We start from the raw sequence: 23444 nt of genomic DNA on the forward strand, positions 1-23444 counted from the left end.
CGGCTGCAGCAATTAAATGTGCAAACACGGAATACTGAGGCAGCGTGATCCTGAAGTCATCTCGGACCTCGTTAATCCGTTTACAACCACTCCCTGCCCATTCAGCTCACACTTGCAGCTTTTTGCTTTCTCCCTTTGTGAAACGTTTTAGCTTTTCTCTACCTCTGTCTTTCCCATATGTGTCTTTTGCTCGCAGTAAATGCTTGCGGTAGAAAAATAAGTGGCGGGACCTCAGAAGTGCCGGTGTCCCGCACCGCAATCCACTGGTTCAAATTAAGCACGGATCTCTCCCAAGTAGGGCTTAGGTGTTTAATGAACACTACTGCCTCTACTTGTGTAAGCATCAACATCTTACCCTTACCGACCACCCTCTGACATACAGGGAACTGAACTACAGCTTCCCATCTAAGTCTTTATTTTTATTTTTTTTAAATTTAAAAGGTCCTGCGTCTTCTGCCAGCATCAGATTGTGATCACACTTGGATCAGAGAAGAGAATTTATGTGTGCGAACCATCCGTAATTTACTTGTGTGCAGTTGCGTAAATTATGCATAATTAATCGAAATGCAAACCCGGCATTTGTTCCTGTATTTTTATCACGAAATGCATCCTTGAATTCACTGTGGACCCGAGTATGCATTTGATGCTAATAAGAGTGACGAAAAAACAAGCGCTGCAAATAACCACTTGCGTTCTGGTCTTTCGCATGGCTCCTGTGCGCTTGCACAAAGCTTGCAATGTGAATGGTGCCTGTTTTCACGATGTAGCGTAATATAATTTGAATGGCGCAAAACATGAAGTTACATGACTGTACTCTGATAAGGACATTTCTCTTGGGCCCTATGTCCCTTGTGAAAAATCTTTTTCCCTGCTGCTTTCAAAGTGATGTTTTTTTAGATGCATTTTCATTCAGTGTCAACAGGATATTTCTCCTACATTGAGCCCCAGTCCCATATCATCTGGTCAGTGTTCTTGTTGTCTTTATCACTTCTACAGCAGACCCCGTGACTCTCTCTCCCTTCAGATGAAGGATTACACAAATCCCCATGGTCCGATTAATCACCACCATCCCAGTAGCCTTCACCTGATCTTCCAAGCAGGTAATCTAAGACAATGCATAATCCTGGAAGGTGACCATTTTCACCCAAGCATCTTTCAGCTTCTATATAGCTGGCAGTGTTGATCATTTCCTCTCTTTATACCGCATTATCTTCAGTTAGTACTTGTCATGCTCCATTGCTCTACTGAGTTCGCCTAAAAGGAGGGCAACCTCCGACCTGTGGGATCCAGCTCATCATGTATGTTCTAGGAGCACCGGTCGACCATCCGTCAGGCTTAAGACCTGCTATTCTCGGCGGGTTGTTCATTTGCAGTGTGGGTAGCCCTACTGGAGAAAATGATCATAGTGCAATTCGCTTGTTTGGATGTTGAGTTTCATGTTGTTTTCTGCATGATAACTGCAGAAGTATCAGTCGGCACCTTTCAGGTGCTGGGAATAAGCCCACATTTTTTTTTTTCTCCCAAATCCCTGTTCCTCATCTGTCAGGGTGGCGGATCCCACACAGACTGCTGAATGTCTTTTCCAGTTGTCGTCTTGATTGGATTTACTATTCCTCTGTTGTGTTAAACTCCTTGGTCTTGTAACACGTATCCGCCAACATATAGGTCCACAGGTTGGTAGAAGGTGCTGCAGCACCCACTTGGGACCATCCCGCTTTACTCTTCCGCCCCCATATGGCCACTGAGCATGTACCCCTTCGCATTATGGTAACTGGCACAGCCCATCCCCATTCCCTTAATATCCCATATCCTCACTGTCTGGGTCTCTGGACTCTGTAGCAAGGCAAAGTGACTGCGGCCATCTTTGTTCTTACTGGGTTATGGAGAGTTGCAGTCTCTTGTGTTTCCTGCAGAACAGCACACTCTGTGAGTCCATTCATTTTTCTTGCTGGAGTATTGTGTTTTCAGAAAGCCTCTGCAATGAATGTCTTAATGTCCAGAGAGTCAAAGTTCTGAGGATGTTTCCCCCGAACGGTTATTGTCAGGCTCATTAATGTAAGATAGAGTAGCCTCTTCTGTTGGGGCCTATCACTAGACGTTAGAAAATGGGTACCATTTGAAGCAAATGTGGAAGAGCTTGGAAGTGATTATACTTGCTAAAGTGAGCAACTACACGCTGCAGCGGAAAATCATGAGAGCTTACACTGAACTGTATTCCCTTGTGTCAGGCAGTCAGACCTACAGCCTTCGTGTCTGCAACAATAGAAGCCACCTGTGCATTTCCTCCATAGATCCTCCACTATACCAGTGGAGTTTTATACAATGCCACTCATGAATCTTTCCTCCTATCCTGTATCCGTAGATCTACCCAACAGTCTGCACGCTTCAACACTATTTACTGGCATTGTGCAAATACTTGGTGTCATAAAATGAATGGATGTACAGGAGTGACCTCCATACCTTCCTCCATTCTCTGCCTTCTCAGGACCATAATCTTTATACAGAACTTCTAAGAAGGAACATCCTAGAGCAGTAACAAGCTAAATGGACCATGATCTTAAGAAATACTATAAAGAGACCTGCAGAGTTGTTCAATTGTGTCAGCTTACTGAGAACCATGAAGTGCATGTGCCACTCATACTACTTAATCCATAACTCTGAAAAGTGCAGTGCTACATAACAGGATAGCTGCACATTGGTGGATATCATGTAGGACCAAAACACTTCCCATGTGGAGCAAAAGATAGACTGCACACATCCAACCATGCACCTAACACAAGTTAGTATGATGCCCATGTTGGTAAACCATTCAGAGCCCCAAATAGGGGCATAACATATAATTTGCAATACAATAAAACTGCTCTCAGTGAGCACCCACTGAAGCCTGAATCGCATGGTCTGAACGTTTAGACTCCATTCCTAACACTTAGCCCTTGCTTCCTTGACCGCATTGGAAGAGTACTTGGGAACATACCACTTAGGAGATCTTAGCTTCTTTATAAAAAATGGTTGCTGTGAGCAAAGTAGTTTTCTTCCAGTTAGGCGCACTCAGAGGCCTCCCTTTGTCTTTGCCAGCTCCCAGTCTCCAGGAGTATTTCGTGAGTGTTTACAAAAGAAAGGGAGGGGGAGGGAATCAGTAAATGACCAAGGTACTGCTGAAGCTCAACTGGAAGGCAAAGTTTAGTTCCAAATACTGTATCTTGTATACCAATACCTACCAGGGACATACCCATGGATCTACAGTTAAGGACTAGCACAACTAGACTCTCCTCCAATCTTGCTCCAAAGGTCAGATTTTGTTGACGGATGCAGATGTCTTATTTGTCCAAGTCCTCTGACTTTGACAAGAACTGTCTCCTCAGAAAAGTTTCCTGACTAATTCCTTCTTCAGCAGGAAGTCTCTAAAACCTTATGATTCCCATCTCAGTAAACCATCCTAGAGTAAGTGGATTATCACTCTTTCTCAACAGACAGGCATATATTTGGAATCCTGCATGTAACGATAGTGACTTGCTGAAGTTAAATGCGTGTGACTGCGACTTGTAGTTGCAGTAAGCTGCCGACACTCATTCTAGGGTCAGCGAGTGGTCCACCAATGCTGCCTGTTGATTTTGGACGTCTTTATGGTGTTATTTTTAAGATGTGTAGCCTAGACTGCAGTACGCTACAGTTCTGCATAGGTGTCACCCAGTTAGTCATCCACTGCTCTGTGAAAGCAGATTTATTTATTTTAAGTTTTTGGTTTTGAGTGGCGCAGCATTGCAGCTAGATATAGCTGCTCCTTTTGTGAGCCGGGTGTTGCATTGGAGGTGCCATATAGAAACTAGTAGGTTTGGTAGATGACAATAGTTAAAAGCTGGATATATTATTATCAATTATAAATATTTATACTGGTCCAATGGTGCACTTTTCAGTCTGAGCTAAGCTAACTTATTCCTTCGCGGTTCCTGGAGACTGGCGGTGAGGGGGGTGGCTAGAGAGAAGATGGAAAAGGGTTATTTGTAAGGCCTAAATACATTTGCCCGAATCCTGCGTTCGAACTTGTTGATGAGGATTTCCCTACTAGAGGTGCGCGAGCCGCTGGAAGCTCAATTAAGGTTTGAGCCTGAAGACTGGCTCTGGCTCAGCTCCAGGTCCTTTTGAGCTCATAACGAGCTGAGCCTTCATGTGGCTTAAGCCTATCTTCCTCACTCTACCCAAATGTGGCATTACTGCCAGAGCTGCCGCCTTGGAACTGTGGAACCAGATTAGAGTCTCGGTGCCTGCTTAACATCCTGTGAATCTGGGAAAGTCACTTGACCTTTCCTGTGCCCCCCAAAAAAAAAACTTGGATGCGACTTTGGGTAATGTAGCTGTAATGTAGCTGGCGCTTATGAAAGCGATGCAATACAGTCAGGCCAAGATTGCTCTTTAGAAAAACTACAGGAAAATTCACAAAGATATTAAAACAAAACATTAACATAAGAGACAAATACCCACTTAGTGGCTGTTTTTTTATTTATTTTTAAAGTGAAACCAGAAAATGTGTATAGATCCAAGCTTTCTGGCTTAATCCGTCTAAATCAAGTGATCCTAGACACATATTTTACAAACATTCCTTTAGCCCTTATCACATATGAACGCAATTTTAAATACATGAACTCAAAATACAAAAACCTATTGTTTTGATCTAATAGACTACAAAGTTGCTCTATAATATGAACCATAAACAGGGTTTACATGCCAACTGTCATGCCTCTTGGTTCACTAATGGCACTGTTGCCCCAGTGTATGGACGGGGGCTGGAATGATTAATGTTTAAAAGTCCATGTTAAAAACGATCATTTTTGATTAGTACTTCTCAGTGCAGTGCTACACAGTGATATTGTCAAATCTTCCACATGTTAAAGAAATGCACTTTACTGAATTTTGTACTTACTGTGACCTTTTACATGTTTGTTGTATGATTTACATAGCAAACATTTTATGAGCTCGGCTTGTATAACTGACTCCAAGACCCAAGTCAGGCCCTGGCATGACCTGGCTATGACTCTGTTCCCCCTGTTAATTTGTTGGCTTGCCCACCTCAGTTGCCTGGGTGGTCATCAAAGCACATGGTTTTGCCTATGCTATAAAGTAGCACTGATTATTGGTTTCTTTCTCTAAGCCGAATTGTTCTTTGTGCCTTGAAATGTACTTCCTAGTTTCTTGTAAGTTCTTATTAAAAAAGGGCCAGGGTGGGAAACTTAGGACAAGGAGACTTCCTCCCCGGGAGTAGGAGCAGAACATTACCCATGTTCTTCACTAAACTGTGTAATTGATGCTGTCGCTAGGTGTGCTGCAATGGTGCATCTGCTTACAGCCTAAATTTAGCCAGAGGCTCGCTTTGTCCAGTGGCGTAACAAAGCCCCTGCAGTCCCTACAGTGTGTGGGGTGAGCTCCAGGGGCTCCCTAAGTACAGTATACTGTGCATGGGCTGCAGACTCCTGAATGGGCCCAGGTAGGGGGGGAGGGCTCCCTCCAGCAGGGGCAGTTTCTCTTTTAGGGTGGAGGGGCTGCACCCCTCTGAAATTCCTACACAGTCATATTAAAAAATATTAAATAGAGTGATTTCTTTAGAGATCTGATCATATCTCCAAACAAATCGATGCATTTAAGTCTGGGCTGCCTGCCCCGTCCTCCCCACTTTGAACCACGAGACTGAAGCCAGGCAGTAAATAAACGTCTACACTGTGACGCAGGGCTGACTGCTCTAAAGCCCTTAATTTCCATTGTGGTCTATAAAAGTATCCACCATAGGCCAGTGTCGCTTTTAGCACCATGATTTTGGACGTCTGAGTCTTCATCCCTGTGTGAAGGCTGCCATCGGTCATTCATAGGCATAGATCCCAACCTTTCCTCATTCGTCATGCAGTAGGAGTGGATGCAAGCACGTGTGATTTAGTGCCTTGTTTTCGGTAACTATAAGTGTTATAATGCTAATCTTGTGTTCTTTTTATTGTATGGAGTCCCCTTGTCACGCTACACCATCCCCCTATGTGACACCCCAGACTGTGGCTGCAGATCGCTGGCTCCTTTGGAAGTGAAGCTGCTGTATTTATTCCTCGTGACATTGTTCCTAAAGATGTGCAGGGTTCTTGCTCCCTTGCGAAATGGATCCAAATATCCGAGTCAAGTGCAGGTGGAGAAATATGTGCTCACATTAAAGGCACTTATCTCCTGTATGGTGTTAAAACTGGCCCCATCTTCATTTTCATCACATTAACGCACAAACGTGGATTCATATGGGACAATGAATGTTTAAATGTGTAATGTGTTAGCTATTTAGTTCCTCTTACTTCACGTTTTACTGAATGTCACATTTCCCAAGAGTTAGCTATTTCATCATGCTGTGTTTCTGGGCATTGTATTACTCTTGCATAGTGCATACTTTGACTCGTGCCAGGTGTTTATGAGGGGCATTGATTGAGAGCACTGTGCTGTGGCTGAAGGTAAAGCAAAGTGCCTGACAGTGGGTTGGTCTCTCTGCAGAGCACACAGAACAATGGTCATGAATTTCAGTTGCAAATTAAATTCAGTGTAAATGTGTGTGAAGGGGTGCATAGAAGTCAAAATATTTAGAAGGCAAAAGCAAAGTGAAATAAAGTGCTTATATGTGAATGAGTACAGAGTATGTTTGAGGTGGTAAAATGAGGGAGATGCAAGAGAGTGCATTCACATTCAGGGGAGAGGAAAAAGAAGGTGCTGAAGAGGAAAAAGAAGGTTGAAAATGTGCAGATGGATGAGATGTGAAGAGAAAAAGGACATACACATCTAACGTAAAGCACACATTACTGAAGGCCATACTCTTTCCTTAGGCCTCAATAATATTTAATTCAGGCTCACAATTTCAGGATTGAAAGTTTGAATTTTAATTATTTATCATTAATAATTGTTGTCAGTCATGTATCTCAAACAGCTAACAACCGTTGACAGTCAGTCAGAAAGAAGTTCACAGTTTGCTTACTTGGTTGAGACTGGGCATGAGGAGCCCGAAGCGTAACTACGGTGAAATCTGCTGACATATTTAGGTTAACCCAGCAAAATACATATTTTTTCAGTCGTGGGCACCCAGTGGAAACAACTCTTAATTTCTGAGGGGGGAGGAGGAGTATATTAGGTTAAAAAAACATGGGAGCAACCTATGTAGCACTTCCCCTAACTCCTCATTACACCTATGCCAACGGATCTCAGCTGTCACAGTCCCCTGTTTTTTTATTTATTTATATTTTATTAACTTTTTTTTAAGGTTAATTTGGCATCCAATGCTCTTAATTGCAGTATGTGTAATGTAACATGCACTCTAAATTTTGTTGGGTTGTAGGGGCTAATGTCTATCAATATTTAATCATTGTTAACATGGAGCCATTGGTTTACGCTGTTGCTGCTAGGTTTTGCAAGAAGTGCTTCCAGACGGCCATGAAAGCCGGGGCCGTTTGTCCGCTTTGCCGTGGTAAAATCTCTCACCGAGAGATTGCCACCCCTCAGAGAGCCGCCAGCATTGATGAAGATATGAGGAAGTGCTACGGCCGCTGCAAGTGCTGTGGGCAACAGGTATGGTCAAGAAACGTGCAAGCTGACGAAAACTTAAGTCTTTCAGCTAAAAGATTCTATTTCAAGGTCATTAGTCCTAAAAATAGAAAAAACGTGTTTAGGGGACCTTTTTGGAGCCAGCAGCAGCCCATAAAAGTAATATCATGTTGTTGCACTTAGGCCGTGCTTAACTGGTGTTGATGGAATTGTAGTTGCATTTTATATAGTGTTTTATAAACGTGGCGAGGTGCCATAGTGAATTGCAGAATGCTTGCACGCTGCTATTGGTTGCTCCTCGCTGAAAGAGTGTAGGTTTGTAGTATGGCTTGCTGTTTGGAGGGGAAAAACAAATAACAGGATGTATGTGCACGTAAGCCGCTGTTATCCAGGGTGGAGCTTCGGAGGGGGAGGGGAAATGGAGGTGTTACACCCACCTAATGTAGTCTCTGGTAAACAATTGAGTACAGGTGCTTTCAGTCAGATATGTTAAGGTCTGCCGGGTTTCACCAGGAAGTTTTACAATCACACACACAAACGCATACACACTCTCTCCCTCTCTCTGTGTTGAACGTTTTAAACAATGTGTAATTTATAAAATACTTTTTTCTCTCACTTAATACTCTTACACATATGTGTCCCTCTTGCTTTCCACTGCCCCTTAAGTCCCTCTCATGTGCCTAACTTGTCGTAAAAGTTACACATTGACATTATATGCCTGTGTTATTCTGCTGACCCCCTGCCCTCCCCCCCCCCCCCCCCCCCCAATTCTTACTGACAAAGCTAGGCCTCTCGCTATCATTGGTAGGAATGTTAGTGATATCCGTGCCTAATTACAAACACCTGACGTCTTATCAGGTACTCGCTTGTAGTGTCACTGTATGCAGGATTTGCTTGTCTAGTTCCACGTGATTATTCTATGAAGGTATTACTGCCTGCAATAAAAGACTCTATTCGCTAACATTTTGTGACACTGGGAGGGTTCCCTTCTGGAGTGTATTAGTACAGTATTGTGTCCTTGTCCTAGTGACAGGGTGAAATAACATACAACAAATTAACATGTGTTTGACCAGAACAGCTATTGTTATCCATACAGTTTGAATCCTAACGGTGCATTTTTTGTTTAGTGGGTAAGGGCCACTTTAAGCTATTCTACTACATGTAGTTTTGAATAGCTTATTGCACAGATAATAAAATCCAATACAATTAAAGTGAAAAACAATCAATAATACGTTTATACAGAATAAAAAAAGCCCCAGCTGCACGTATGACCTAATAAAATCAGACATTAAATGAATACTAAAATACTAAATAATTTGTATAGGTTAACATCAATAAAAAACATTCCCATAGTAGTATTGCATGACCTACATTTGAGATATGACCAGGCCTCCACAAGCTGGACACAAACAAACAAAGTGTTCAAGGGTTTCTTCCCAACTGCCACAACCCCTACACATCACACCCTCCTCCGGAGTTGACCGTCATGTGGGTAAATGCTTCAGAAAAACCCAATTGCCCATCCTTAAAGCCATAAATGCCTCTTTCAGATGGATGCCGTATGAGCAGGAAAGATAGCCAACTGGAGCACCTGGCTGAAATGAGTTCATTACTGACCAGGCATGCTTACATCTGGCAAGGAGAGATCGATCAGAGTGATAAGAGCAAGGCTGTATAGTCTTTTTAACACCCAGTTTAAAAAGAGGATGGGGGAGGTTACTGGCTCAGAGATCCTCGCTATCAATTGCTGTTTACTATCAGGCAGAAAGTGGTTAATGAGACCCCTTCACTTCAGACTCACTAATTTCCAGTCACACAACTTTCTCTAAACTACATACCTTGGCCCGGTGCAACTTATGACGAAGCTTCAAGAAGGCACCAGCAACTACTGCCTGCTGATCCAAAAGCCCAAATTCCAACCGGACCTGCGCAGGAGAAGCAGGTTGCGGTACATCAAAAACCCTCTTGTAAATATTGTTGACCAGCCTGTTTAACAGCATGGAGCCTTTACCCAGCAAAATTTATTCACCATAGGACAATGAAGGAATAATCTTTTCTCTCATAACTTCCATTAATGGGAGCCGATTCGGCCCCTTAAGAGCTTTAAATAATTTAGAAAAAGCCACCTGCAGAGCCACAGCTTTAACTTAAATCTACTTCCTGTGCCTAACAAAACTACCCCTGGAATCAAGATGCATCCCTAGATATTTATGAGACTGGTCTGAAACAAGTTTACTACTCTTCTAGTACCAGCTGATTCCCAGATGCCTTTTCCTGCCAAAGGAGACACTTTGGTTTTGAGTAGATTAACTTCCAATTTGTTTGAGACTGTATAAGATGCAAGTACTACAAAATGCTGTCTTGAAAGACCACTGGTTTGATAAGCAGCAAAGGGAATTGTCTTTGGTGTACACCCATACTTTTTATATATTTTTGATTTTCTATTTGCAGGTGAAGTATTACCGAATGCGGCAGCATTACACAACATGTTGGAAATACCAGGAGGAATACGGCTCTCCTACAAAGCTGTCACAAGCTCACCCACGCACACTTTCATTGGGCAGGAGGTGAGAACATTTTACAAGTAACTTGAATTGTATGACCTATATTTTTTTTAATTGTTAATCAGAAAGTCCAGCTGTGACATCAAAAGGAGTGTGTACTCTGTATAACACTATTGACTAGACAAAACAGTTGATTTCCAAATATCCCAGTTATTTGAAATTTACAGTAATAGGGGTAACTCATCAAACATTACACGATCTTTGGAATTCCCATTAAATCAAAGGAGGATATGCTTGGTCCACAATCCGCTGATGCGGGATCTAAGACTACCCCTTCTTGGGGGAGCTTTTCCGAAAGAGGTCCATGCTTCTCTTGTTCTCTAGTGGCATAAAAATATATAGTCCTAGCTAAGACTGCATAATAGGTAGGAGTAATAGATGTTCAATCAGTTATCTCATGGAACAACATACTCGAGATACCTAGTCTGGAGTAAATAAATGCTACTGAGTTCCATAACTGTCTTCACCAACAACAAACCTCTATTCCTAAAATATGCTCTTCTGGGCTACCTGAATACTGATTAAGATGTCTGAGTGGCTCTGCCGAGTCCTGATCCTGGTTTGACCGTGAACAGGTGATAGTGAAGCAGCTTAAGTGATATGCTGGGATTGTAACAGGCTACCATCCTACTGATGTGCCTTCAGAGCATGATTGTGTTTGGCGTTGTTGGACGGAGAAGCAATGAAGGAAGACAGGTTTCTACTTGTCGGAGTAGCGCACTGTACCTGGTGGAAGACGATTGGGCTTTACTGACAACTTTAGTATGTAAGAGTATAAACAGAACGTAGCAAAGTATGCTTTTTATGCAACTCTTCCTGGGATGAAATCACTCCAGGAGTTTTGTTTCTGCCTACTTGGAATGGAGAGGTTGCGGTCGCTTCTGGATAATGTCTTCTATGGCAGTTCCAGCTACCTCCAAGTCTTCCCATGTTTACCCCTACTTGAGGGAGTGGGTGCACATGGGAAGTATGGGCACTCCATTAAGGAAAAGCAGTATAAGCCATTTTACTCAACTGAGTCTCCTCTGTACCGCCTATGCTTGTAGGGATGTTTGCCTTTCCAAATATGTCACTTTGCATCTGCCCTGCTTCAGACAAGGCCTATCTAATCTGCTCCAAGTGAGGACTGTGGTTCCTGAAGCACCGAGTGGAAGGGTTCCCAAGATCCCCCTCCTTAGTCCGTGCTTAATATGTAAACAAAATAAAAATAAAAAGTGCCAGGGCCCTCCTCCGGAGGTCACTGCATCTTGCACTACATGTTGTCCCTTCCAGCGCTGCCAATGCCACTACCAACACAACTACTGAACATAGGGTGACCACCTGGCATTGAGGCAAATTCTGGACAGGACTGTAAAAAATTCAGGACAATGGGTCAAAATTCAGGACAAAAATTCAGGACAAAGGGTAAAAATTCAGGACAAAAATTCAAGAACAAACGTCAGTTTTACAGACATACGCAAGAGAGGCCATGCCTCACTATGTTGTCAGTGCATTTATGTACTCTTTTTTAACGTAGCACTATTTATTCACTGTGGACCTTTTGTGATTGCCTCCTGGTGTGCTACATTCAGGTGTCACATTACGTCCTTGTTCAGTAGTAAATTAATGCCCTTCACGGCAAGGCCATCACCCCTACCCAAATCTACCCGATCTTTCCTGAAGAGAAAGTAACAGCAACATTTTGATTATGTTTCTAAACATTTCAAAACCTCTGGCAAACAGTTTGGGAAACATTAAGGTAATTAATCTTATGCTAGTTTAAACAAATTGAACAAAAACATCTGGCTTACCCCAACCGCCCATGGACTTTCAACCTAATTTTTTTTTAAAGAGGCAGGGCAGATGGTGTGGGTGACAGTCTCACACCTAATGACAGGATGTGATGTACCCATAAATTGTCTGTAGTCTCACTGCGCTAGAGTGTATGTTTGGGACTCTACATTTATCTCAGAAATGGGAGCCCGGACTACCAATCAAAGATAATAAAAGAGTAGGATGAAATCGAGATCAAATGGGAGATCCACGGCAATTAATTCAAAGGGTTGTTGCTAACAACTGGATAAATAAAGAAGAAAAGAACAAGGTGGGACAATTCCTAAAATCAGACAAGATGGGTCCACCAAGACTATTTGAAGGTATTGGGTACCTGGGGAGTTGTCTGCACACAGGAGCGAAACAGAAGGGGCACTGTCAAGTGGTTGAACAATCAACACCCATCCACCTTGGCAAACTCTTCTGGTGCAATGGTTCGCTGTTAGTGCTTGTGAGGGGTGAGCAGGGGCCAGACCCCTTGCAAGGTTGTGCAAGGCAATTGCCCGCTTAGTCCATGTCTTTATATGGTTTTGAAATTGAGCAAAAGCCAAACTAGAGATCTGGGTTATCCCTAAGTGTCAAGTACACATAGAATCTTCAAAATATTTGGGATGTAAATTGCACAAACAAAATTTACACATTTTAAAATGTAATTAGTGTTTCTTTAACATATGTCACTGTTTTCGCCTTAATATACAATTAGATCTCAGATTGAACTGGGAACCAGTTACCTTTTGATACCTAGTGATTAATATCTACCATTCTTACACTGATTTCCACGATGAAAATCTCGGCAGAGCGAACGGTCTCTCCAAGCCCAGTTTGCTTTTTGGTCTTCTCTTCTGCTTTCTGTAGAGGCCATGTTGCACTAGCGAAGATGGTGTGCTACCCCAATGATAGTATTATTTTGCAAACCTTCCCCTGCTCATCCTTCAATCCTTCTTCAGACAGGCCACACATCTGATTTGGTCGCTGCGGCGCAATCGGGAGCTCTTTCCACTCTAAAGCTAACTGTGACTGCGGTGGATTAGATCTTCTGGACTTAGAATGCTTTTATTCAGCTGCGGATGTCCAATGGGTGGCTCACTGGCTTTCTGCCCACCTCCCTGCATGAGATGGGGTTTATCAGTAAAGACTTTTAAGGAAGGCTTAATGCACTGCTCATTGTTTCCTACTGACCATTCTATGGATCACCATCCGGGGTTATCATGTATGGCTTTCTCTTGCCTTGTCAGAACCTGTAAACTCACTGACACGAAGAAACCCTAATCTCCTGCACTACCTTTGCTAAGCCTTCCCACTCGCACAGGATGGCTTTGCTCAGACCAACTCCATCAGTGGCATGTTGCAGGTGTCTTAAAATTGGGGACTTTGTTTCTGAACAGTGAGCTACTAAATTTCCAAACCCTTGTGGCAGACTACCATCTTCACCCCGTTCAACTCATTATTTACAACCACCTTAAATAATCATTAAATGCCCTATTTCATGTCTGCTACCTAGCACTAACCCTACAAGAGGTGTGCCAGAAGCTCTGTACCATAGGGAATGGTGGCAAACTGATAGAATGGGTGTACAGACCTATCCTGCAACATGGAAACCACTCCAGGTCTTCTTGTCATACTACCTGGGTGATTGATGAAGTCAAACCTCTGCAAGATATAGAAATAAAATACTGGACTTTCCCCACAAAGTATCCCACAGCTGTCACTTTAAGTAAATTCATAGTGCTTCCTTGTGAATGCATTCTGCCCGTTGCTTAATATTGGCCTTGTGGTTTGTAACTCACAATTTGTTGCTTTCAATTTGCTGGCTTTATTTGTTTTAGGCTATGCAGCTTGAATTCGTCCCTTCCCTTGCCAAAACCTTATTTACAGTATCCTGTAGAGTGCTCCCTTTCTGTAAAAAGGCCTGTAAATCTTGTTCTTATCTTATCATATTTGCTGTGCATTCAAAGAACAAAGTCAAATGTCAGGCTCTGTCTTCGGTGGGAACTTAGTGTTTACTTTCCTTTCTCCGACTTCAAAGTGAGAGGATTTATGCAACAATCTTGCTGGATACTGGGATTAGGAAAGAGTTTTTTCTATCACATGACAACATTTAAATAGACTTCAGAATATATCAGACTTGCACCCTACTCTGTATCACTCCACTTTACGCCACTCCATGCCACTGTTCTCTTCTCCATTTGGAACCACTCCACATTATGCCACTGCTCTCTATGCTTCTTCGCACTATGACTCTCTACTCTTCTATGTACTACTCTACTCTGAGCCAGTGCACTTTGCGCCTCTCTACACCACTGCGCTCTGCTCGTCTGCACGCCATACCACTCTAGTCTAGGCAACACCAATCTAATCCGCACAACTCCACTCTCTGCCATTCTGCAACGCTGCACTGTACGCCACTGAACTCTAAGCTAATACACTATGCTAATGCACTTTACGCTGTAGCACTCAACTCTATGCCCCTGCACTCTACATCAATACACTGTACATCATTCTAATCTACTCTGCACCTCTGCACTCTATGCCACGGCACTCTACACTACTTTACTCTATGACATCACACTCTATGCTACTTTATACAACTCCACTCTAACCTGCACTTCTCCACTCTAAGCCACCTCACTCTACTGTGAAATAATCTACTTTATGCCACTGCACTCTGTGCCACTGCATTCTATGCCACTGCACTCTACCCTGCACCTCTCCACTCTATGCAACTGCACTCTACTCTGAAACAATCTATTCTACGCCACTGTACTCTATACCACTCTGACCACTGCACTCTAATTCAATGCACTCGACACCACTGCAAGCTGACACTCTTCAACACTGCTCTGGCCGCCACCATACTCTACACCACTCTGCCCTGTACTACTGCATTTTGCACCAATATACTCTATTCCACTGCATTCTATGCCACTCTACTCTGCCCAATTCCACTCTATGCAACTGCACTATACACCAGTGCACTCTAAACAACTGCACTGCCCTTTACTCTGCACCACTGTACTCTATGCCACTGTTCTCTGTACCACTCTACACCACTGCACTGGCACTCTACACCACTCTACGCTATGCCACTGCACTCTAGGCACTATACTCTACTCTACACCACTACACTCTATGCCATATGAGTCTACTCTGCACTCTGACACTGCACCCCTCTGCATTACTGCACTCTCTGCTACTCTATTTTATGCCACTCTACTCCACTGCACTCTATGTAACTCTACCCCATGCCACTATGCCACTGCACTCTGCGCCAATGCACTCTAAACAACTGTACTGTACGCCAATGCCCTCTACTCTGTACCACTGTACTCTACGCCACTGCTCTGTGCCACTCTACTCCACTCTACATCACTGCACTGACACTCTACTCTGCAGTGTTGCACTCTCCACCACCGTACTATACACCAATGTACTATTTACTACTGCATTCTATGCCACTGCACTCTATGCCACTCTACTCTGCATCACTCCACTCTACAGCACTTTGCCCTATTCTGCACCACTCTACACTACACCACTGCACTCCCTGCAATGTGAGTCTACTCTGCAATCTATGCCACTGCACCACTCTACACTACTGCTCTCTCTGCTACTCTATTGTATGCCACTCTACTCCACTGCACTCTATGCCACTCTACTCTGTCCCATGCCACTGCACTCTAAACCACTGCACTCTACGCTAACTCACTCTAAACAACTGCACTGTACCCCACTGTACTTTGTACCACTGGGCTCTACGCCACTGCTCCTATGCCACTCTACTCCACACCACTATGCCACTAGCTTTAAGCCATGCTGAACAGCAGCTACTCTGGTGTATAACATGGCTAATGGCTAAAGCACATTAGCAAAGCCAATAACTCTTTCGTAGATGAGACCTATTGGCTTTGCCAATGTTTGTTAGTACTATGAGGTACCGAGGTACCTGAAAGAACTGTGAAAAATCCAATTACATCATATTAAAGGCTGCTACAAAATGCGCAAATACATTTTGGTTAAATAAAAAGTGCTTCTCAAATACAGATTTGAATAATATACAGTTTATACCTAGTGATAAAAAAATGTATAACACTCCATTAAAACCACACACTCAACAGCTCACCTTGGAACACCATTACAATACCTCTCTGAAAGAAACATCTTTGCCACCAGAAAACTTCAAGTGACTCCTTTAGTAAAGTCAATGCAGGTTTTCAAGCCCCTTTGTATTTGCAGATTTCCCAGTTGCCCACATTTGCATGTCTTTAGGGAAGGAGACCCCCTGGCAAGAAGGCCTTTTCTTATCTGTCTACCCCTCCCTCCCTCAGAGAACAGGAGACCCCCTGCCATCCAGCCCAGTTGGGGAAACTCCTCTCCGTGTAATTTCGCCCTGCCTCCCTTGCCCTTTAAGTGAAAGGCTAAAATTACGGACAAATGCCGTCCTTTAAAGCTTTCATCATGGACAATGGACAGCAGGGCGAAATTACGGGCAGACCGTGAAATTTAGGGACGGGTGGTCACCCTAGACTGAACATCACACTCTTACAAGTGTGACAATTCAAAGTATTTCGGGCCCCTTGAATTAATAAACAACTGTTTTGCTCATCTCCAAGTTTAACAGACAGCGCCACCATGTGGTACACTGTGATAAGTGTCGTAGTTGACCATTAAATGCTGGTGCCGACCACTGTGCTCAGTGTATTTATTAATGCTGTGTACATAATGAATGTGCTAAAGAGTCTTATTTTTTTATTCATTCATGACTTAACCAGTGTTATAGTGCTTGGTTTTATGTCTGAATTTTGACGTCTATTCCATTAACTTGATCTCTTCACTCTTATTTGCAGTCAGTTGTTTGAATGCCCAGTTTGCAAGCGACGCAACTTGGACAGGAAAAGTTTTGTGGCTCATTTCAACCGAGAACACAGTTACGAAGCAGCTACATTGGTAAGTTCACGTGTACTATCTTATGATTTTATTATTTTATCTGCCCCCGACTGGTTTCATGTGAAAATAATGAATGTTGCTTCTTATTGTTCATTCCAAACTCATGTGTGAAATAAAATTGCTGTACATTGAACTGGAAACCATCTATTATAGTGTTTTGAGCAACATTTGTATTGTGATAAAATATAATTCATCTGAGGATTTCTGTTTTATTTCTTCTATTAACAGTAAGACAATTGGAAAGGGTGCCCTATGGAAAATTATCCAACCATTATTTTCATATTTTCACACATTCTGTTTAGACCACCCTTCTCATCTCCACTTTATTGGTTGTATCAGAGATTTGCAAACGAGTTAAAATAAAGTGTTGGATGAAAAAGTTTATCAACAAATACACATAAAATATAAGTGGTAATGTAGATAGCGTTTCATATTCCAAGGTATGTGCATGGCGTATTGAAAGATATCGATACTACCATAGTGCAGATATTCAACAGATATTTAAATCGCTCTGCTTGCAAGCATTATTTGAGCAAGGGTGATGCTACAGGTAATTTCTGTTTACGCTGATCAATGTATGTTTTAGTCCCTTAAATTAGAGATCATTCGCCAGGACAAACCCATCACAAATGCACGTCACATCTCCTGGAACTGCTTAAAGATCATTTTAAGATATATTTTTGGTCAAGAAAGTTAAGAATATAGAAAACAGTTTTAAACAGCATGCGAGCGTCAACATCAAACTGTTTTGCTAGCTATTTCGATATGTAATCGATGTGCCACGTACATAATCTGTACCCCCTCCAATGAAGCACCTATGATGGTGCCTGTAGGAGCGAAAAGTATGTTGACTTGCATAAGCACGGACTAGAACAAATCCCCATGAACACGGAGTACGATCGCAAAATTTTATTTATTGGGGGGAAAAAAGTCCTGAAAGTGGCCGGTATTTAACTTGGGTGTTCTATAAGACAACTTTAATAGTTTACTTTGCATAATTCTATACATCTATATCATTTTACTTTTTGCAAAGACTTTTTGCTTTTTAGACACGTGTTTGAAGACCATACATTTACAGCGTCCTACAAAACACATTTGAAGACCATATTTGCCATAATACAGTGTGTATGATTTTGTTTTTATGAGAAACACTCAAACGATGATGAGCCTAACTCGACTTTCTGCGATTGTGGGCAAATTACTTAATATCCTCGTGCCTTAAATAACCTTGTGTAAAGTCATTTGGTACTCCTGTAAATGCTCTGGTGTCTTTTGGCGAATATACTGCAAAAAAGGTTAAAAACAACAAACAAAAAGAAATTATTGTCCTGTGTATATAAAACTGCAAAAAATAGACTATTGTTCCACATACCACAAAGGATGTCAATTGCAGCAACTTTATGGGCGGTTTTTTTCACCATTTTCTCCATAACATATTTCATAAGCTATGTAAATTGCTTTAACAAAAAGTCAAATTAATACTCCTGCACAGTTCAGATGCTGATCTTTAACCTGTCCACGTAGGAATGCCCTATTTGTGCGTCTCTGCCCTGGGCAGAGCACAGTATGGAAAGGAGCAATCTTCTGGACCATCTAAACAGAAGACACCGGTTCGACTATGATGACTTTATGGTAAATATGTTTTTATTACGATTTCTTTTGCTGTTTGATTTGCTTGTATCTGTGCCAGAGAATCACAAAGTGCAAATGAATGAATCCCATCTTGTGTTTTGCGACACCGAAGTTGGAAATGCTGCCCTTTCGAACACTGGAACGTTGTGACCTCCATTTGAAGGCGATGGAGTGGCTCTGGGCTTATAATTACTATTTTTCTATTTGTTTCTTCTTTTTTAATTTACAACATTCTATCCTTAGTGGCTGAAATGTTTTATTAGCCTGATAGCCCTTCTGCCTTGAGCTATACCGTTGTTAAAGGCCCTCCCTCGTTAAAGGCTCTGCTTGTGGCTCGGGCCTATAACTCTGCTTCAGGGATTTTAACAACTGGTATAGCCCCCTTGTCAGCGGGCTATAGGGCTAGATTAAAAACTCACCTCTTTCTTGTCCCTGGATGAGGCAATAAAGCCTCATCTCAGGCTGATCTACCTTCTTCAAGCTTTTTGAAAGAGAAACTCCTGGACATATAGCTTTGTCTTCCCCACACTTCCCCCTTATTCTTTAACCCCTGTTGAATGTGTTTCTTATTCTGCATTCATAAAGGCTCCTCTTTGTCATCGGAGTCTGACCTCTGAAACGGGACCACTGTACAATTGCCCCAATGAACAAAACGAGTACTTTTCTTTCATAAGAGCCTCGTGTTTTTATGTACTAATGTCTTCTCATTTCTGGCATACACCCTTGGTATCCCTACCTATTCTCATCTCGGAGGTTAAGATCTGTGGCTTAAATTCGATTCAAAACTGACTCTGACACCCTCATGAGTCCCGGAAAGTTTTTAATGTTGTTCCCCCTTTTCCTAAAAAAAAATGCCTGTCGGCAATTGGATTTTTAGCTCTGCTTGCCTTTTGTTATGGGCACTATGTTGCTCCAAAGTTTTGCTTCAAAAACCACATTTGTTTGAACATGCAACCACCCTCTATCTACTTTGGGAGAGGATAAATTAGATGTCCCCTGCCATTGCCACACTGCATTGGCTTCTGGTCTCTAAGCAGATCAACTTGAAAGTTTTTATGCTCGCTTCACAAAACCGTTTCCCACTGTTGCCACCGCTCTCGTACCTCGGCGCTACAGTGCTTTCTACCCAAGCTGGACGCTTACGGAACGAGATTCCAGTAAACGTTTGGAAACAACTGACGGGATCATGTGGAGTTTGAAGAGTCTTTGAAATCCTCCCGCTACTCTTATTTATATCAGGTTGGGTTTTTTGTACAGGTCTGCGGCAATAGAAAATCTTTACAGAAAGGGGTACGGCTGAAAGGCTTCTGGTTGTGCTGCAGACTGCATGGGGAATTATTTGCTGTCAAAAACTGCTTTCTTGCTGGGAGCGTGGGGTCTGCTTTCACAGATCTTGCAACTCATTCATGCACCAGTGCTTCATTCTCCATCCACTGTAGGTGGATAATACTCCCTGTGAGGGGGACAGTTCATGGCTTGTGAAAATGCACCGAATTCCCCTCCATTAATGCGGTGATGCATACAGTGCCCAAAATAAGGGTAGCAGGTTTACAAGATGTGGAATTGGATACTACTCAGTAGCTCCCCTGAAAGAGATTTTGTGATGATGTTCATGGTAGACTCCTTGAAGGTGGTTTATTTATCTCAGAGGAGGCTTCTCGAGAAGCTGCAGGTGTCTAGTAGAAGTGCCAGCAAGAGTTGTTCTCTGTAATGAAGTTTGCCATCTTCTTTAACATTTATGCCACTTACACGGTCCAGTCGCTGTTGGGAATACTTCTGGCACAGGCTAATCATGGGACAAAGTTTGAATCTATTCTATACTCCTGAATAAAAAGTGCAACAGAGCATACTTCAGCAGTGGGGAGTGGTATCATTAGCCACCTCCTGTGGCAATCTACAGCCCTTCAGTGAATTTCTAGAAAGCTGACTGCACAAAAGCGTGTTACTCGCAAATTAAACTATTTATACTCCAGTTCCTAAGCCTGATCCTGAGGTCGTCCAAGCAAGTACATACTTGTTGGCAAAATTATTTTTTGTAAAAAATTGTTCTTTTCTACCAAGCTCTGCTTTGGCCCTAAAAGGATATTGTTGCCATTTTGGTGCAGGAGACCAGGGGCTTAGAGCCTCCTAGTTATAAAAACTGGTCCCTCCCCCGATCCTCCTCTTTCAAATGCAGGACTATTGCACCTAAAATTTCTCCAGTGTGAAGCCTCTGTTTCTGATCTTGGTCATAAGAGCATATATGATGCTTTCTCCTCAGGATACCCACAAGCGAAAAGGTTCCAAGAAGGAAAAAAAACAGTGGTTTCTGTTAGACAAAAGAATGGATGATAGACTCCTTTCCTTTTCTTCCTTGTTCAAAGGTCGGATGGGCACAAATACATCCTGTCCTGCTTTCCAAGACTGTGTATTTTTCATCCGCTCTAAATGGTGAACATGCAGGCCAAATTCCTGCACATTCCTGTAGGCCATCTTTAAATGGATTTTGCTTTGAGTCAATAAACCTATTCAAAGATGGCCATCTGTTGGGCACAAAATCAGCATTGGCAAAGTCTGTGTTCTTCAAGGTCTGACGTTTGCCTTTGCAAATGCTTGTTTTGCATGCTGCACATTAATTGGGATGACACAAGATTCTAGCAAACCCTTCTAGAGCTAGAGGAAGAAGTGCCAACTGAAATAGAGTTTAAGAAAATAAAACAAAAGTATTTGCTTTCATGAGATGTGTGCGTACCAAGTGTTTTCTGACGTCTCGCACATTGTAACCGATATGAGTTAAACGCCAAATCTTTTTGACTTTTTGTGTAATTTAAACACTTCTTAGAATTAGAACGTGCTTAGATAATGCTTTGGTAATGACGAGTGTTGAAATAGTTTATACAAACGTGCACAAACACAGCTAATGTTCTACAGTTAGTTTTCCGAGGCTTAGGTTTTTCCGATTTCTAAATAGGTTTAAATCTACTACTTGTTGATGTTATCAATGACCACAGGTTGAGAAAGGTACAACAACCAGCCTCCTCGAGATGCACAATTGCAGGTAGAATAGTAAATAGCATTTCGGACCATGCTTGATTATCACTGTGTATTATTTTCACATGATCATTGAGTGCCACTAAATAATGGCACAAAGCTAATGTAGTAATGTTTTCATTGTTTAGGCGTGGTTGTTCAAACTTGCTAATTCAATACATAGTAATTCTGGAATGAAAACAATACTCGAAAGTGCAACACTGAGTTTAATTTTTCTTTCGTGATGAGTGTTCAGAATTATAGTGAAGAGGTAAAATGCAACTTGACAACCACATTATTGCATCGAATAGGCTGATGCATGGCGGTGCAGCGAAATGTGACTATCTCAGGGATAATTAAGTTCAAGAAATAACTTCTAATTTGTTAAGAAATGTTTACTCTGTGGATCTTTCTCTTGGCCAACAGTTTTCGAGAGTATAACTGTGATGAATTTACAGTGAAATGTAAGTACATCAAATGCTGCGTTATGGTAATATTGTAGGATTGAGGTAACTGGGGATTTTAGTAGCTTGATAGGCCAGTCCTATAGAACATCTACCTCCAGTGCACCTTCCTGCGCTGAAATTGGGGAGTATTGCGAAATCTGTTCTAATCGGCGCTTGGCAGCCATGTTGCTGTATCAGTGAACAGCTGGATAAACCATGGTTTTGTGTTTTACCCTTTCTTAGAGCCCCCATCTGGATGAAGATGCCCAGTTTGAGGCTGCTTTGGCAGAGTCCTACTTGACCAACTTCTGAAGTGGCTTGTTGTCCTTCGGCTTTGCAGTTGACATTGAAACCTGGGCGCGGGGGGAATCTACTTGAAGAAAAGGAAATCATAGGAACTTTACGAACATAAACGTGTAACAACTTCAAGGGCCACACGTAGTCCGGATTATATGTACTGGAATTTTTTAATATACTTGTGATGCATCAATGGTCCTTGGTCACAGTTAGTTTTAATAATCACGCTATCCGCAGACACAGGCTCCATAAAGCTGACACGCCCCATTATAGATAAGACATTGATTTTCCGGGTCAATAAACCAGTTTTCCTTAATCACAGCGCAGCTAAGATTTTGACCCACAAGTCTTGCAGTCGGTGTTTGGAATTCCACAGGAGGAAACTCTCCTAAGGAGTACTGAGCCTGGTGGATAAATGGGTTTGGCTGTGGGAATGCTCGGACATCAGAAACTATTTGCCATTACTCGGTGGGTCCATGGCTTATTATTTTTTACCTTTGAGATATGCAATTACTTCTCCTTTGGAAACAAAAATGGATCGTGAAATGCCCATGTGTAATGAGCAGTGTGAACTGAGAAAAGAAGGGGTGTCGTGTTATAGGGTTGTTCCTGGAAAGTCGGTGCCACATTCAAGTGGGATAAAGCCAAAGCATCTTTGTATTAATTTGTATTTTGTCAGCTAAGATGTGTAACACAAGTAGCATTGTTTAAAGTAATTGTGTTTGGAACAAGTTGTAGGTGCTGGGCTCTAGAACAGCACTTGCATCTGGTTTCTCCTCTTAATCTCAACCTGTAAGTTATTTTTATATGTGTTAAATTTGTCTCATCTTCTTTATATCTTAATTGTGGATTTTTGCTTAATAAAGGTTTAATTTATTACTACAACATACCTTACTTCTCAGTCAATGGGGGGAGGAGGGGGAGTTTATTCACTCTAAGTAAACCCCTCTGGGTTTGCAAGGAATGTTATGCCTACTTTTAACACTTGTTGCAAACATTAACCCCCTGCAGTTACCAGTGGAGCCTTCCAGGAGGGAAAATTGGTCGGGCAACAATAAAGAAATTGAAATTAAAACTTACCTGCTGCCTTGCTGCTCACAGCTTGTGTCCTGATCACAGGATTCCAGACTCCCCTGCGCCAATCCAGACGCTGCCCTCTTGCTGGTTTTACTATTACCCAGCATGACAGCAA

The 23444-nt window shown here is 42.3% G+C and overlaps 1 protein-coding gene across 1 annotated transcript in view; it reads left to right on the plus strand.

Moving 5' to 3' along the window:
- The window catches only part of RNF138 (ring finger protein 138), a 98358-nt gene extending 75821 nt beyond the window's left edge, over positions 1 to 22537 (plus strand). The window contains exons 3-7 of the mRNA XM_069218892.1: positions 7410 to 7572; positions 10000 to 10115; positions 16769 to 16868; positions 18393 to 18500; positions 22199 to 22537. Of these exons, the coding sequence (XP_069074993.1) occupies positions 7410 to 7572; positions 10000 to 10115; positions 16769 to 16868; positions 18393 to 18500; positions 22199 to 22267 (556 nt within the window). The 3' untranslated portion in view covers positions 22268 to 22537. The remainder of the gene's footprint in view (positions 1 to 7409; positions 7573 to 9999; positions 10116 to 16768; positions 16869 to 18392; positions 18501 to 22198) is intronic.
- Positions 22538 to 23444: the final 907 nt, after the last annotated feature.

The sequence above is a fragment of the Pleurodeles waltl genome, chromosome 2_2, assembly GCF_031143425.1.
Source record: "Pleurodeles waltl isolate 20211129_DDA chromosome 2_2, aPleWal1.hap1.20221129, whole genome shotgun sequence".
Classification (NCBI taxonomy): Eukaryota; Metazoa; Chordata; class Amphibia; order Caudata; family Salamandridae; genus Pleurodeles; species Pleurodeles waltl.